The 15,352-nt window shown below is 48.0% G+C and overlaps 6 protein-coding genes across 9 annotated transcripts; 3 read left to right on the top strand and 3 right to left on the bottom strand.

Annotated features, from left to right (window-relative positions):
* Positions 1-732: 732 nt before the first annotated feature.
* On the top strand, positions 733-2,475 carry TERG_02992 (uncharacterized protein; the record flags this gene model as incomplete). The annotated part of the gene is made up of 2 exons (XM_003235890.1): positions 733-946; positions 1,034-2,475. The coding sequence occupies 2 exons, from the start codon at positions 733-735 to the stop codon at positions 2,473-2,475; spliced, it is 1,656 nt and encodes a 551-aa protein (XP_003235938.1).
* A 776-nt stretch (positions 2,476-3,251) lies between these two features.
* Positions 3,252-5,201, top strand: TERG_02991 (uncharacterized protein; the record flags this gene model as incomplete). Its single annotated transcript, XM_003235889.1, has 1 exon — positions 3,252-5,201. One exon carries the CDS (start codon positions 3,252-3,254, stop codon positions 5,199-5,201), a length of 1,950 nt encoding a protein of 649 aa, XP_003235937.1.
* Positions 5,202-5,871: 670 nt separating this feature from the next.
* On the bottom strand, positions 5,872-7,304 carry TERG_02990 (subtilisin-like protease 6; the record flags this gene model as incomplete). Its single annotated transcript, XM_003235888.1, has 4 exons — positions 5,872-6,113; positions 6,175-6,280; positions 6,336-6,902; positions 6,981-7,304. The coding sequence occupies 4 exons, from the start codon at positions 7,302-7,304 to the stop codon at positions 5,872-5,874; spliced, it is 1,239 nt and encodes a 412-aa protein (XP_003235936.1).
* Positions 7,305-10,333: 3,029 nt separating this feature from the next.
* Positions 10,334-12,114, top strand: TERG_02989 (uncharacterized protein; the record flags this gene model as incomplete). Its single annotated transcript, XM_003235887.1, has 3 exons — positions 10,334-10,534; positions 10,620-10,892; positions 10,963-12,114. 3 exons carry the CDS (start codon positions 10,334-10,336, stop codon positions 12,112-12,114), a joined length of 1,626 nt encoding a protein of 541 aa, XP_003235935.1.
* A 128-nt stretch (positions 12,115-12,242) lies between these two features.
* Positions 12,243-13,490, bottom strand: TERG_02988 (uncharacterized protein; the record flags this gene model as incomplete). The annotated part of the gene is made up of 1 exon (XM_003235886.1): positions 12,243-13,490. One exon carries the CDS (start codon positions 13,488-13,490, stop codon positions 12,243-12,245), a length of 1,248 nt encoding a protein of 415 aa, XP_003235934.1.
* Positions 13,491-13,618: 128 nt separating this feature from the next.
* On the bottom strand, positions 13,619-15,227 carry TERG_02987 (mitochondrial import inner membrane translocase subunit tim-17). Of its 4 annotated transcripts, XM_003235885.2 has the most exons (4): positions 14,876-15,227; positions 14,582-14,780; positions 14,351-14,505; positions 13,619-14,289 (listed from the first exon to the last, which is right to left on the bottom strand). In XM_003235885.2, exons 1-4 carry the CDS (start codon positions 14,942-14,944, stop codon positions 14,242-14,244), a joined length of 471 nt encoding a protein of 156 aa, XP_003235933.1. In that variant the 5' UTR covers positions 14,945-15,227; the 3' UTR covers positions 13,619-14,241. The 4 variants fall into 4 exon arrangements, with proteins under 4 accessions (XP_003235933.1, XP_047605800.1, XP_047605798.1 ...); XM_047749491.1 differs by having other exon boundaries at positions 14,351-14,780; XM_047749489.1 differs by having other exon boundaries at positions 13,619-14,505.
* Positions 15,228-15,352: the final 125 nt, after the last annotated feature.

Below are 15,352 nucleotides of genomic sequence, written 5' to 3'. Positions count from 1 at the left end.
ATTCGATATTATTATTATTATTAGAGTCAACGCTGCTCTTGACAGTTGAAGGATGGAAGTCGATGGAACGCTGCAGCTGGGCAGATTCTGTGGTGCCCGCGGTGGTTAATTTGCAGCAGCGTGGCTCTTGCAGGTGTTCGAGAAGAGTGAGACAGGTTGCACCAGGCGGTCAGGATGCTCGTACAGTCCCACTGCTTCTGGGTATCAGAGGCAGCAGCCCTGGTTTACAGGATATGGTCTGTCTATTTACGGATAAGCAGTGCGGAAGGTAAATCTGCTCTTTACCGGGTAAGGTTATGTTGCTTCGGGAGAATTGTTACCGGCGGACCACAGTAGAGGTGGATGGGTGGGAGCCGTGCAAGCAGAGGCAATCTACGTACAAGGTGAGTGACCGCAGAGTCCCCCGTAGAGAGGAGAGGAAAGATGATCACAGCCGGCTAAACTGAAGCTATCATTTATTCCGTACTCTTCCTAGAGTTAGATAGGCGACGAAAGCTGCGCCAGAGCCAAATTCGCTGGAGATCGGCCCATAATCAGGGCCAAGTTTGCTTTTTCCTGATACGCGGAGCTGTCCCCGGTCCGTACAGCCCTCAACACATCTTCACCCCACAGTTTTCCGGGCTGAAAGTGTCAGGACAACACCTAGCCGAGATGGCAATTCTCACCGTCTAAGAACAGGCAAAAACAAGAGGCAGGATCGGTCCTATCGCATTTGCTTGCGAGACGGTGAGGATGGCGACTGGCGCTCAGGATCAGGATGTTACCCATCCTCCTCCATCAGAAACCTCACCATTGCTGGGTGACAGAGCGACTGCAGAGAATGGGGTTTCTTCGGGTGAAAGTGAAGCGAATGTTACCGACCTCCCTCTGATAGAGGAAGCCAGCTTCGGTGAGCTCTTGACTATACTGATGAGTACCTGGGTCGGTGTGTTTTTTGCAGCTCTTGGTATGTCGCCTCTATGGATCATAAGTCTTTTAAAAAAAGGAGTTATCAAAGATTTGCGGACTAACTAGACTGATCGCATCTTTGAAGATGGCACGATTGTTGCGACTATCTCGGCTCAGATATCTTCCTCGTTCAATTCACTGTCACTGATATCATGGCTTGCCACGGCGTACCTGGTCTCGAGCTCTGCCTGTCAGCCGATCAGTGGCAAGCTCACCGACATCTTTTCTCGCCGAACAGGCCTAGTTATATCCAACATTCTCTTTGGAGTTGGTAATCTGATTTGTGGCCTTGCTACAGAAGAATGGGTCATGATCTTTGGACGGACCATCGCCGGAATGGGCGGAGGAGGGCTGACGGCCATATCTACATTCCTTACCTCTGACCTCGTACCTCTGCGCAAGCGAGGTATCTGGCAAGGCATTGGAAACATTTGTTTTGGAATTGGGAGTGGTCTCGGTGGTATATTCGGTGGATATGTGAATGACAACTGGGGGTGGCGGTGGGCATTCCTTATCCAGGTGCCCTTTGTTGCTGTCTCCGCTATCCTAGTGTCGATATATGTCAATGTACCCGTCAGAGTGACGGACACCTCTCGGTGGAAGAGAATTGACTTCCTCGGTGCTGGGACATTAGTCTGCGCCCTCGTTCTCTTCTTACTTGGACTTAACTCTGGCGGGAATCAGGTGGCATGGACGCACCCCTTGGTGCTCACAACAATTCCGCTCTCGGTTGTGCTGCTCATTGCCTTTATCTACATCGAAGATAGAGTTGCGGCTGAGCCGATTATCCCTATCCGCCTCCTTATGGACCGCACTGTTCTATCCTGCTGCTTGACCAACTGGTTTGTCACAATGGCTGTATTCGCCCTCTTTATCTATATACCCGTCTTCCTCCAAGTACAGGGCTACACCACTACATTGGCTGGAACTCGCTTGGTTGCACAGGCCTTTGGTACCTCCGTCGGCTCCCTAGGATCCGGATACCTGATGCGGATGACTGGGCGCTACCTCTACTTCAACTACGGCTCCGTCGTCTTGATTGTCATCGGAATAGGATTGATATGCACCGTCGATCTCGCAACGCCGGCTGTTCCGCCTTTTATCTACCTGTTTATATCAGGCTTAGGATACGGCGGCATGCTTACCTCCACTCTTGTGGCCATCATTGCTGCCGTGGACCATGAACATCAGGCCGTAGTTACTTCTGCCTCTTACGCCTTCCGCAGCACTGGCAGTTCGATCGGTATATCTGTCGCTTCGGCCGTGTTCCAAAATCTTCTCCGATCAGGCCTCTGGTCTCGTCTTGGACACTTTGGCGATGCTGAAAAGATTATCCGGAAAGTCACAGAGCGGTTCGGGGAGATTCGCAACCTCCCTCCCAACATAGCTGCGATTGTTCGCGACTGCTACATGGGCTCACTCCAAGCAGCCTTCTTGACTGCACTGGGACTGGCTGCCATGGGCGCCCTGGCAAGTTTGGCCATGAGAGAGCACAAGCTGCATATGAACCTGGCCAGAAAGGATTAAATAGAGTATCTGGATGGTAGATCTACATATAGAGGACTTTGGATTCATTATATAACATCCCCTTTTTTCTCCATATCACATAGCACCGGCTGTGCTTTTTGGTGGCAACTAGAGCAAATCTTTTAACCCGCCCGGAAATAAACTTCCTTAAGTCCATTCCCCGTAGTTAATTTATCTGAACAAACAACGACTGAATGTTCAACCTCAGCCGCCTTTGAACACTCGTCAAGCCCTTTTGACCGACCAGTTATATCCTATAACAAAGGCCAAACTCCAGTGATAGAGGTAGGTGATCGCTGTCCTCGACCTTTTCTTTCATGCCACCTTGCCCGCCGCGACTGTGTTTTTACCGCTCGTCTATGGCGGCAAACGACGAACAGCCTCAAAGTCGCTATTTCGCATATATACATTAACCTTGCCTGTCAATTTCTAGGCTTTCTTGGGACACGGAAAAATCTCAGAATAGCCCCTATCTCCTCCGTTGCCAGACGGTACCGAGCCCTTGTCTCCATGTCCTTGGAATGCGACTTGGGCATCCATGCGTAACCCCTGCAGCGGATGCGAAGAGATAGAGGAGAGAGTCGGTAAGCCCAGGAAACGAATTACAAATAGCTATCACCACGTCTCTGGCTCTTCTGCAGCTTCTCGGCGGTTAATTCGCTATTTATAACCAGCCATTTTGCTATCACCTCCCTGGCCAATAATAAGTAGCGATCTGGACTCCCGGTCTCTCGAGATTTAACAACGTCAACGCCCACTCAAAAAATCCCATGCAGATGGCTGTCGGGGTCAAACAAATGCTGGATGGAGAGCGCCTAGACTCCAAGCCTACACCGAAGTTCGAAATTATGAGCCCTGCTCATATCAACACCAGCCCTCGAGATGCGGATCCTTGCCACGGCGAGAAGCGTGCGGGCGGTACTCGTCTCGAAGACAGCCTGATGGACGGGCAGAAAGGCATAAATTCGCTCGGAAGGACTGATACGCACACTAAGCGGGTCATATTAGCAACTAGCACACCGTTCGCCGACACGATTGTTCGCTCGCTATATCGAGATCCCGACGTCGAACTTCGATTAATCGTTCTGGAGGGCTTGGGTGTTGGACAAAAGGAAATGGACAATGTGGAATGCTACGAGGACACACCGCAGCGAGTTACAGACACCACCAGTCAAACGTTGCGGGGCCAGTTTAATATGACAGCTGCAAACCTTGCGGACTGGGCAGACTTGTTGATTATAAGTCCCATGGATGCCGGAACGCTTGGGTCAATGGTTTGTGGATTAACTACGAGCCTTACACTGACGCTGTTGCGAGGCTGGGATGTTTCTAAGTCTATTATTCTTGTTCCAGGGATGACCACCCGCCAGTGGGTTGCGCCTATCACGCGGAGGCATCTGGACGATATCCAAGTCTTTTGGCCATGGGTCAAAGTGCTGCCGCCTATTCTCTCCAAGTTTGAAGCTCCTGATCGCCTCGCCGAGCTACCGTGGGATGGGAGAGAGTCGTTTTACGATGAGATAAAAAAGGCTCTGGGATGGTCTGTGGGAACAGGTGTAGATGGTAGAAACACCCCTTCACAAGAAATTGAGATCCCTGGGAAGGAAAACGGACTGAATGAGAAACAAAACGGGATGATACCTCCCAGCATGAACCTTCAATCAAGCGACAGCTTCTCCTCACAGACAACAATTACACATCCGACTCCAACCCAGACTGCTCTTCCTTCCGAAATATTATCAATGATCTTTGAAGCTCTCGGCGACTGGGAAACTGCGGCCGCCGTAGGCATCTACACTCAATTACCAACTCCAGACCAGTGGAAACCTTTAATACCCCGTTCACATTCCTCCCAATGCACCCTTGAATATGCCATTCTAAAACGGCCGTTCTCTGAAATCGAACAATACCTCTCTTCAGCCTCGCCGTGGAAACCACTGTCCTCATTATCCGCCCATCTTATTCTCAAATTTTCTCGCATAGATATATTAGACTTGATTATTACTTCTCGATCAGATATTTTCTGGTCCACTCCTCGGCTTCTAAACCTCCCATTCCGGGCTTCGGCTATATATGGCAATACTGCCCTCCTTGACTGGTGGCTTCATTGCCCTGAACTACCAAAGAAAGACTACTTGACAGATGCGATGGACTCTGCTTCACGCGCCGGGTACATCCATGTCCTTGATTGGTGGCGCAATTCGGGCCTTCCGCTCCTCTACACCGAACGAGCACTGGAATCTGCATCAGCAGAAGGCCATATATCTGTACTATCCTGGTGGAAAAACGCATCTGAATGCTCCCCTGCGCATTCTCTGCCTCTAAAGGTCGGTAAATCAGTTATACTAGCCGCACAATCTGGGCGAACCAATTCAATAGCCTGGTGGGATCAGTCGGGCATACCCTACTCGTATACCGAATCCGTCGCTCGCATTGCGAGTACCCATGGCCACGTTCATGTTCTAGAACTGTGGTACAAGCTAAAAGGCACGAAGATGATATTTGATAACCAGGTTCTTGTTGGTGCCACAAAAAACGGGCATGTGGACGTCCTAGAATGGTGGCGGAGAAGTGGGCTCCATGTCGAGTTCAAGACGTGTGATATCGAAGAGGCCCTTGAGGATGCAATTGCCGGCTCAGAAGAAAAGGTACGTCGGTGGTGGGAGAGAAATGGGTTGAATCTAGGGGTTGGAACAAGTGAGTGGATGAAAGTCAAGGTATTATAAGTTGATGCCATATATATATACATATCCCCTATGCCCGTATTGCGTGTGGTAAATCATCTTTCCTTACTCATTCTATTTTTAATTACGTCACTATCCAACTATCCGTTCAGCCTACGTAGTCCTCATATAAAAGATATGTCTAGCTGATGGCCTCTCGCCGCTTTTCTTCACCTGATAATCAAAACATGGCTCTGTATGCTGCTTTTAGCTGCTAGCTCGCTGCTTTAAAATAACTTGCTTATTATGCTTTAGCCCTATTTTTAGTTAGCCTCTATCGAAACCTTAATTGGAATAAGCTTAATTTTTTGTACATCGAAAGCAGGAAAAAAATGGATAGATAGCATCAAGCCCAGGACGGGTTGTCTTGCATGGAGACATTGGGTTGAATAGAGAACATACTACTACTAGAGGAAGATTCAACTACTGGGTAGTCCGAAAAATTTTCGTTTATATATAATTTATATTCGTCTGTACATATATGTATGTCAAATATATCCAGAATAAAAGGAGTATGGCACAGCCATAATGGGCGAATGGTAACTATTGGTGATTGCCAGCAAGTTCCAATCGTGCAGCCCGTATATATTTCAAGGAAGGATTGTCGCCTATCTTGATGCAATCAAGAGACCTGAGGTTTGGAGGCAGGTTCGCGATGGCGGAGCGCACCAATTTATTTGCCGCTGCCGTTGTAGATAAGCTTGCCGGTGGTGCCCTCACCAGGGCTCTGGATAACATCATTGGCCATCTTCTTGATGGTGTCACAGAGACCAGGGCCGCCTTGCTTGCCCAATCCGATGAGATAGGCACCAAGACCGCAAACGTGAGGAGAAGCCATGGAAGTACCAGAGAGAGTGTCAGTGCTGCCGCCTGGCTTAAGGGAGGTGATATCCTTTCCTGGGGCATAGACGTCGACTATAAGTAGATTGTTAGTTTCAGTTCAATATTATATCAGCGGTAAACAAAGAACACTTACCGACAGCGCCATAGTTGGAGAAGTCAGCCTTGCCATCATCTTTAGTGGAGGCAGCGACAGTGCAGACGGATGGCTCAGAGGCAGGAGAAGAGTGCTGGGCATCCATCTATAACATTTCTGATTAGACTGATGGATCTATAGAATTGGGCTTTGCAACTTACGTTTTCGTTACCAGCAGCGACAGCCATGAAAATACCAGCATCAGAAATGGCCTTAGCAGCCTGGTTGGAGGCCTCAGAGCGAGGTCCACCAAGGGACATGTTCATGACAGACTTTCCAGCAGCCTTAGCGGTGCCATTGCCACCACCAGAAGCCTGCCTCATGGCCCATTCCATACCCTTGATGACACCAGAGTTGGATCCGGAGCCGTCACAGTCAAGAACCTTGACAGCAACGAGGCTGACACCCTTAGCCAGACCGTATTTCGTTCCACCAACAGTTCCAGCAACATGGGTTCCATGGCCATTGCAGTCCGTATTCTGCTGATCAACAAAGTTCTCACCCCACTTAGCACGACCTTGAAAATCTTCATGATCGATATCGATACCAGTATCGATGATATAGGCTGTAACACCCTTGCCAGCGGAAGGATCATAGTAGTAGGTTGTGCCACCAGGCTTCTTGGAGCCAACGCGGGCAAGTCCCCAAGAGGGAACGTTGTCCTGATGGGTGAGGTTAGTGCCGTTAGTGGTGGTCCTCACAACAAAGTCGGGCTCAATGAAGTCGACCTATTAAGTAACTGTTAGCTACTACCGTTTCTAATTCCGGGCACTGAATGCTTTCAGGGTTGGGAAATCCTCTTATACATCATCGTGGCTGGAAATATCTTTGATCATCGCGTCATCGAACTCGCCAGAGTAGGCCCTGAAGATACCTCCAAGGGAGTACTTGTCTTGCATTCCGGCCATGGGCTTGGAGCTGCCGGCACGGCGCATTATACGGCTGTTGAGGCTTTGGCTAAGCCAAGTTGTATGAGCGTTGAAAGCTTCGTCGGAAACCTCCCTCTTCATGACAACAATGTACTTGTTTGGGATGGCCTCGGCATGAGGACCGGCCTCAAGGATTCTAGCACCATTGACAGTGGACAACGCCGCCAGGACGATAGGAATGGCTTTGGTGATGAAACCCATGATGGATAATGCAGGAAGACAGGCGACTAAGGAAGGTTAAGAGAAATGAAGGTTGGGGTTGATGGTGAGGATGGGATGAAAGAGAGAAAGATTTGAAGCGGGAAAGGGAGGCCTAGATATAGACTGCCAAAGAGCACGGCAAAATCCGGCATTCCTCATCATAATCAGTTCTGAATCGTATCTCTAGGGTATTCAGGCAGTATTTGCGTCATCTGCTACATATTGCACGCTTGGAACCCCCCGCTTCTCGGGGCAAAACGCTTCTTGCGAGGTACGCTCCAGGGTATCTCCAGAATGGACACTGTGATTAAGAACCTTGAGGGAACCGATCATCAAGGAATAACACGGCTGTACCTTGCTGTGTGAAGCAAAGAACAAGATAATGAAAAGATAGGCCAGCGGATGTCTATCTCAAAACGTGTTGTGGGGATGGTGATATTGCGTTACTTGCATTAGGTGCAGGCCGCATCAAAGGAGATAGAAACTTTGACCCACAACTTCCCGTCTTTGCCCAGACCGTGTTGCGTAGATAGGGCCACATTACCAGGGGACTGGCCAGGAATAGCTATGGAATACGAGAGCATCAGCGTAGAAAGTATACATATACCTGCTGAAGGAGGAGCCAATGTTGCTGGGGAAAACAAGGCGATCAAATGTATAACCAGGTACATAATACTTGGCCAAGTCGATAACATTTAGCATGGTTGAAGCAGCTAGTTCAACCATCCACGATCACTCTCAATCGCTCTGAAAACGATTCAGGACAGTGAAAATAAAATAGAATCAACGGTGCCTTATGGGGTATTTCCACATGGAGAACCAGTTCTCTAACCCGTGTTTCGTTTCGAGAACCTTTAGTGTGGAAACTAGTCAAACGACTCCGCTTATGCCGCATGTTGCGACAGTGCTCGCTCGAACGGAACGGTGAAGAGCTCTGACTTGTGAGATTAGCGCTCGGAGTTTTAAGAATTGCCGATCCCCAGATTCTGCCAACCAACTCATTTCCGGTTAATTTCCGGCCAATGGGAAGTATAGTTTTTTATTGGAGTCCTGATGGAGTGGTTTGGCACAAAAATAGTTGACCGGTCTTGGTAGTCCCTCCGAGTACGTCAGAACAAGCCAATCAACCTTGTCAGGTGGTGGAAAACATGGTAGAAGAATGGCAGAATAACCCTGAGCTTTTGAATATCCAAGGATGATCAGATGTGACATGTAGGACATTGCCTTCTTATTGATCATGAGGCTGTTGAGCATATGCTAGTATCCTGGAGATAAAGTTGAGATTTTCAAGTTTGCCACCCCTTGGTCAGCCAGCAGACAAATGACTTGGAGGATGAGCATTCCAGAATATTCATACCATGAGTTACATCCGGCCTTGGCGACAGTCGCAAGTCAAGTCGAGTTATATGATACGAGCTCCATAAGTATCCATGGCTACTTATCAGACCGCGGAAAGACCGAAGTTGTGACAGTGTGAAGCTCCTGTTGTGGGGTGATCGTATGGTCTTGATGGTACTCAGCTGCGTCATCAATAATGTCAGAGCTCTCTAACGAGCACAATTATGTGAACCTAGCTTGAATAAAAGCTTGAAAAGGCCGTGGCACTTTTAAGGCAGTGTTCAATCGAGTCCCCACATACTCACGTTTCAGCCTCTGGGCATCAATGAAAACCTCCTGTTTTAGAGTATAAATCGCAAAATTAATCTTCTCAGGTGAATGGATCACTCGATAAAAAGATTGACAGACGTTAAGCCAGCTGCTAACAATAACATATCCTTTTTTCTTTAGCAGTGAACTAATTTGGTTTTCAGGTTTGCTGTTCAACCGGTCTGGCGTACAAAGTACTCTTGCTTCATACGGAATACGTCGATAGCATCAGCCATTCGCACCCAAAAGCGCACTACCATTAACTTACATGATTTCTTTACTCATCTGAACTGTTGAGAATGGCTCATTGTGATGGAGCGACTTGAGTAAGGTGTTGTTGTATGGTGGAGTTGTCCCTGATTACTGTAACTTGGGCAGTACCAGCATTCCCACTTAGAAATGGGCATTTTCCACGTCAACTCTTCATCACTCGCGCCACAATAATATGGAAAAAATTTATTCAGGGGCTGTCTTTAGCTCGCATCTCCATCCGAGTGGTTGTGGTGTTGTTGTGTCGCGGTTCTTGAGGTCGTTAACGTCGTTAAGGCTGTGGTTGTTGCTGCTTATGTAATTCAATTTTTTGGTGACTAATTAATCACGTGATACTATTCATCGGCCGTGATTGGTCATGTGATGATAAGCTTATTTAAGGTATGAGTTGTTATATAATCCAGCTTACTCAGCAGAGCATCTTCATACAGTAAAAATACCAACTTTTAGCGACGGCAGCCAATAGGAAGCTCATAATAGCCGCTTTTACGTATCAAGATACGGATCTCTTACATGCGCTCTGTCTTTACTTTGAGACTTTGGACACTCAAGAGTCGAATCCATCGACAAAATAGCTGCGAGTCGACAATTGGCTGGCTTGTCAATAGCCTGCAGGGAAATTTATTCTACGGCAGGGCGATAGAGAGAGTTTGCTGGACCGCTTTACATTCAGACTGAAGAGAAACACGAGCGCCTTGGAGGTTTGAACAAGCTTCTCACAGTCTGCCTAAGAATACAAGGCCCTAACCATTAGTTACAGAGTTACAAGTTGCCTAGCTACGTCAATGCTTTATACACAAAGCAACTAGTTCAACAGCTATCAAAGCCTGAAAGTAGCGGCTATGTGCTCAGCTTTACACCCGCCGAAACCCGTTATTGATACATTTGCTGAAATCCTTGCCACCGGCATCAACCAACCAACGAGCTCACTTGATGCTCACAAACGGAGGGTTTCATCTCCCGAACGCCGTGATGCCACAGGGATCGTGTTCAGCCGCTCGGCTCCTACACTATAACTGTGAAATATATCCCCCTCCTAAGGCCGTTTGGACCAAGAAGTCGGCTGTTTTGCCCAACCTCTAACCGCGAGATTTGGGACGACACACATTAAGATGGCCACTTTACTTGGGCTTGGTTTGTCCGTAGCCTTGACGTTTCTTCTAGTCTCCTATTTCCCCAAGTATTCCATTTTTGGGACCTTTGCATGGACGTTGCCAGCTCTCTTCACGACTTACCTTGCCCTCCGAGTAGTGTATCTTGTCATATTATACCCTATCTTCTTCACACCATATAAACACCTGCCCGTCCCACCGGTAAGTCCGCCCGTGAGCTTTGGCTAAATTCACTGAAAATGAACTTGTAATATATTTTCTGACTTTTACTATGCAAAAAACAAAGGGAAGAAGCATTTGGAATGGACATTTCAAAATTCTGCAGGCATCTTCCCAAGGCACTCCAAGTGCAAAGTGGACCAGAGAAGTTCCCAATGATGGAATCATTCGCTATTATTTTATGTTGAACCGAGAGCGACTGCTAGTCACATCAACAAAGGCCCTGGCAGATGTACTGGTCAATCGGGCTTATGACTTTACAAAGACCCGCGCATTGGTTGCATCTATAGGCTGGGTTACCGGTACTGGTGTCATCCTTGCGGAAGGAGATGTGCACAGGGTAAGCCCGCTGATGTTGCAACCGCCTCATACAGTTACCACAGCCTTTGTAGCTGACAATTTCTAAACAGGTCCAACGGAAGAATTTGAACCCTGCATTCTCGTTCCGCCATATCAAGGAGCTCTACCCTATTTTCTGGCAGAAATCGGTAGAGATGGCCGAACGGATCGCAAAGGATATAGCCCCCCTCCCTGCAAATGAAAAGATCATTTCTTTTGCTGACTATACCGGAAGAGCAACATTAGAAATAATCGGGCTGGCCGGCATGGGCTATGATCTCGAGTCAGTAAATGAGCTTCGAGAAGAGTACCGAAAGATGTTCACTACTCCAGGTCCTTTCACTAGAATTATTCGGAATGTCGTCTTCTTGACCTGGCCGGAATTGTTCTTCTACTTACCACTGCCATATGTAAGGACGATTACTGCTGCGTCTCAGAAGATCCGAGAAATCTCTCGGTTGCTTGTTCAGCGCAAGCGATATGAACTCTCTTCCAAGAAGATTGATGACTCAAGTGGTGATATTATATCCGTCGCTCTTGAAAGCAGCAACTTCACGGAAGAAGGTCTAGTTGATCAGATCATGACCTTCCTGGCTGCGGGTCACGAGACAACTTCCATTGCTCTCCAATATGGCACACGCATACTATGCACCCATCCAGAGGTTCAAAGTCGATTGCGTGAAGAGGTTAGGGCTAAAATTCCGTCACCGGGGCAAAATAAGGACGCAAATGGGCTATCACATATATCGTCCACCCTTCTAGACACATTACCTTACCTCAACGCTTTCTGCAATGAGCTTTTTCGCTTCTATCCACCAGTTACCGTTACTACTCGTCAGGCAATTCGCGATACCGTCATTGCCGGTCAACCTATCAAAAAGGGAACAAATATTGCCATTTCACCTCGGGCAACGAACCGCAATCCCGAGTTCTGGGGAGAAGATGCAGATATCTTCAACCCAGACCGTTGGCTGGCCCCCGGTTGTGCAAATACCGGTGGTGCTGAGTCAAACTATGCCTTCCTTACTTTTATACATGGGCCTCGAAGCTGTATTGGGAACACTTTTGCGAAGGGTGAGCTGATGTGTTTGGTCGCTGTACTGGCAGGAAGGTTTGAGATGGAACTTGAAGACCCAGATAAAGAACTGGAGATCACACCCGGTATAACTAACCGGCCAGCAGATGGAGTAAGGGCTAGGCTGAAGGTCTTGGAAGGTTGGTAGAATGCTTTACGTGTATATCTTAACGGAGTATATTTTACGTGATGATGTGTGCAAATTTAACGAAAGAATACGAAACAGTTTAACGATATAGGTTTATGAATGTATGTAATGCTAGCATAGTGCTTTATTTAAGAGTAGTACTCATCTCTGAACGCCATCATTCTCTCCCTTAGGACACCATCAGCATCTTCCTCAGTCCAGGCTCGAAGCATGCCGCCACGGTTGAAGTCAAATACTGCTTTTCCCTTAATCGGCTCCTCGCTCTGATGCTTCTCGGCATCGTGTGGCACTTCGGCTTCGATGCCAATGATTCCCCCCGAACCTTCTCCGGTCACTCCCCACCTAGAGCCTGCTGAGCGCTGAAGTTCTCCGCCAGGTCCAGCAATGGCAGTAATAGCATCTGCAAGCGAATTCTTTGCACCCAGCTTCAACAGTGAGGCGGCCGAGTGAGCAGCGGCTACACGGACGAACGAGTCGCCGTTGCCGGTGCAAGACAGTCCGAGAGCCCGGCGAGTTGACGAGCTGGGAACGTCCCAGGCCTCAGCCCAGTATCCGGTCCCAAGCGTTGGGGTATCGCCAATCCGCCCGGGCAGTTTGTTGGTCAGCCCTCCTGTGCTTGTGGCAGCAGCAATGTTCCCCCATTGGTCAAGGCATACACATCCAACCGTTCCTTGACTGAGATACTTCGAGATATCTTCTCCCGCTTTAGGCAAAGTGTCATGGTCAATTGAAGCTCCTTTACCTAGTCCTTTCATATGCTCGTCCCATCGTTTCTGCGTAAAAAACCATTCGTCGGGTTTGGATTCCAACCCCCATTCCTTCGCGAGGGATTCCACATACGGACCACAGAGGTGAGAATGCATACTCTCGCCATTACCCCTGTGGCCTTCAACGTCATTTCGCAGAAGGACTTCCCTCGCTAATTGTACTGGATGGCGAACGTTTTTTAGCATCATGACCCCGGCACCACGCTTAATCAGTGCCCGCTTTACATCTTCGCAACCCTGAGTTTCAGGGAGGAGTGAGCAGACCATCACAGAAGCTTCCATCTCATGAGTGCCAGTAAGCGTAAACACGCTTCCCCGTCCACAGTTATATAGTTCGTCATCTTCTAGCAATGACACTGCATGTACGGCTGCGTCAATAGCAGAGTATGGCGTAATATTCTTCTTGGTCCCATCTTCTTCTTCCTTCTCACCGTTGAGGAGAGTAACGGTCGAATGAAGGTATTTCAATAGGGACGCTCGATATCTTTCGTATAACTCTGGAGGGATCCTGGAGCGTACGATATTCCCCGCACCGCCGTGGATGATAACCGTTGGCCTAAAACGCGGCTGCGGCGTGGATTCCGAGGAGGCCGCATATGTAACTGTCATGATGTCCGCGTCGGTCAGCTACAGGCGGGAAATAGGCTCTTTAGGTGGATTTATACAATGAAACTGATATCCAACTCCACGTTCGGCTGAACGGCGGAGAAATAGCCGTTGCACCTGGGCTGGGCAGGGGTATGGTCACGTGGAGCTAAAGCGGCGAAAGGGAATAAAACGGTACAACGACGATCAATGAGTTAGTTGCGATTGACATGGCTTTTTTTCAATGCAATGTGTAGGTAATGTACAGGGCACGGAAGGCGTTCTCGCTTTCCAACAATCATTAGCGCCAAAAGAGAAGAGAGAAATTGGGCATATATCCATGGGAATTTGGGAATGCGTCGCAGATGTACGCGGCATTGCCCGTATATGCGCTAGGGGACATGCATCATTTATGGGTGTAGCTGAATAGGATGAGATCGGGGGAAACAGTGAAAGGAAGCCTTCAGGCGTTTGGCAGAGATTGATCGAGACACCCTGTGAGAATCGGAGTTTAATAAGGACATTATAAGAAGGATAAAAAAGGAGGATTGAAGGAAACCAGAGGGAAAGGTGGAAGACAAGTAAGCATCATCTATTTATAACCCATGCCCCTGACAAATAAAACGAGACCGGATAACTCCAGATAAGATGGGAAAGTTGAAGGAGAATATGGGGACAAGGTTAAATCCCAAGCAAAGCAATAGGGGCCAAATGAATTCGTTGACGTGAAAAGAATTGAGGGACGAGGCCAACTTGGTATATATGATCGGACTGATTATGCAGCCATTGTGTTCGATGAGCCGCTGGGTGGAGGTGGAGGCGCCTATAAGTGATGTATATTAGCCGGGAGTGAAAAGGAGAAGAAAATCTAGGACAAAACTCACGTCTAATCTGGTGTTATCAGCCATCATTCTCTGGAACCCGATACCAACACCTTCGATAACAGCCAAGAAACAAGCACACATAATGGCGGAATTTCGTGCAGCCCTCATTCCACCACGGATAGCCAGAGCACCACCAGTGAAGAATCCGGCAATAACTAATGACAGCAAGTTAGTTCACAGGTCCACAACTGAATACTACATGTTGAGATATGCTATAAATGATTGACGTACTGGCATTGTAGGGATCCTCCTTCTTCCGTATTCCCTTGACTGTACAGTCGAATGTTGAAAAGAGACCACCCCAGACACCGAAGTTACCGCCGAGAACTGGTGCTCGAGCCTTAATAGCTGTGATAGCTCCTATTCTCCGTTCACCGTATGGACTGTTTCTGAATCCCTTCACACCGTGCCAGACTGCACCACCAATAGCCTTTATAGATAACAACCTAGTCAGTTGAGCTGTGCCAATTACCGAGAATAGACAAATATTGAAAACTGGATAATTGTTAAGGGGAGTAAACGTACACCCATGCTAAAGGCACCGCCAAAGTCACTGAGGATGACATAGGGACACGGGTCGCGGGTGTGATCCATTATGCCAAAGTAAATGCGTGCAAGGTATTATTATGTTATAAAATATAGCCGTAATCGTGTGATTAGAATTGATTCTCAAGCTTAGAAAGAACAACAGGCCAGCCTTGTCCGGTATATTGTACAAATCGAGGGTTATGAAGATTTTTCTTCTAAGAGATGGAACGGTGTCGGGGTCTTCTTTCAACACGGCGGCGTTGACCGCGTCCGGGAATAAGGCGGTAAAAGGATCAGATCCAAGAGAGCACGTAAAAACAACAGCAGATTTCTAACGGGTCGACGATGGTGTTTCTGCGCTGTCGTTCGTCTCTTCGATCGTCTTTTTGCTTTGAAGCTTTGCAAGAAAATAAAACTTAAAAAAAAAAAAAAATCGGAGCCCTTTACTGCACGTGACGTCATGTGACGAATCTT

Source organism: Trichophyton rubrum (assembly GCF_000151425.1).
Source record: "Trichophyton rubrum CBS 118892 genomic scaffold supercont2.3, whole genome shotgun sequence".
Lineage (NCBI taxonomy): Eukaryota > Fungi > Ascomycota > Eurotiomycetes > Onygenales > Arthrodermataceae > Trichophyton > Trichophyton rubrum.
This window is presented reverse-complemented; position numbering and strand designations above follow the sequence as displayed.

Excerpts from the sequence above, each read along its gene's own strand:
- TERG_02987 (XM_003235885.2), bottom strand. The coding sequence starts at position 14,944 with ATGGATCACACCCGCGACCCGTGTCCCTATGTCATCCTCAGTGACTTT. Across the intron at positions 14,781-14,875 it reads GCGGTGCCTTTAGCATGGGT|GCTATTGGTGGTGCAGTCTG; the intron begins GTACGTTTACTC and ends TTATCTATAAAG. Across the intron at positions 14,290-14,350 it reads CTGATAACACCAGATTAGAC|GCGCCTCCACCTCCACCCAG; the intron begins GTGAGTTTTGTC and ends CATCACTTATAG.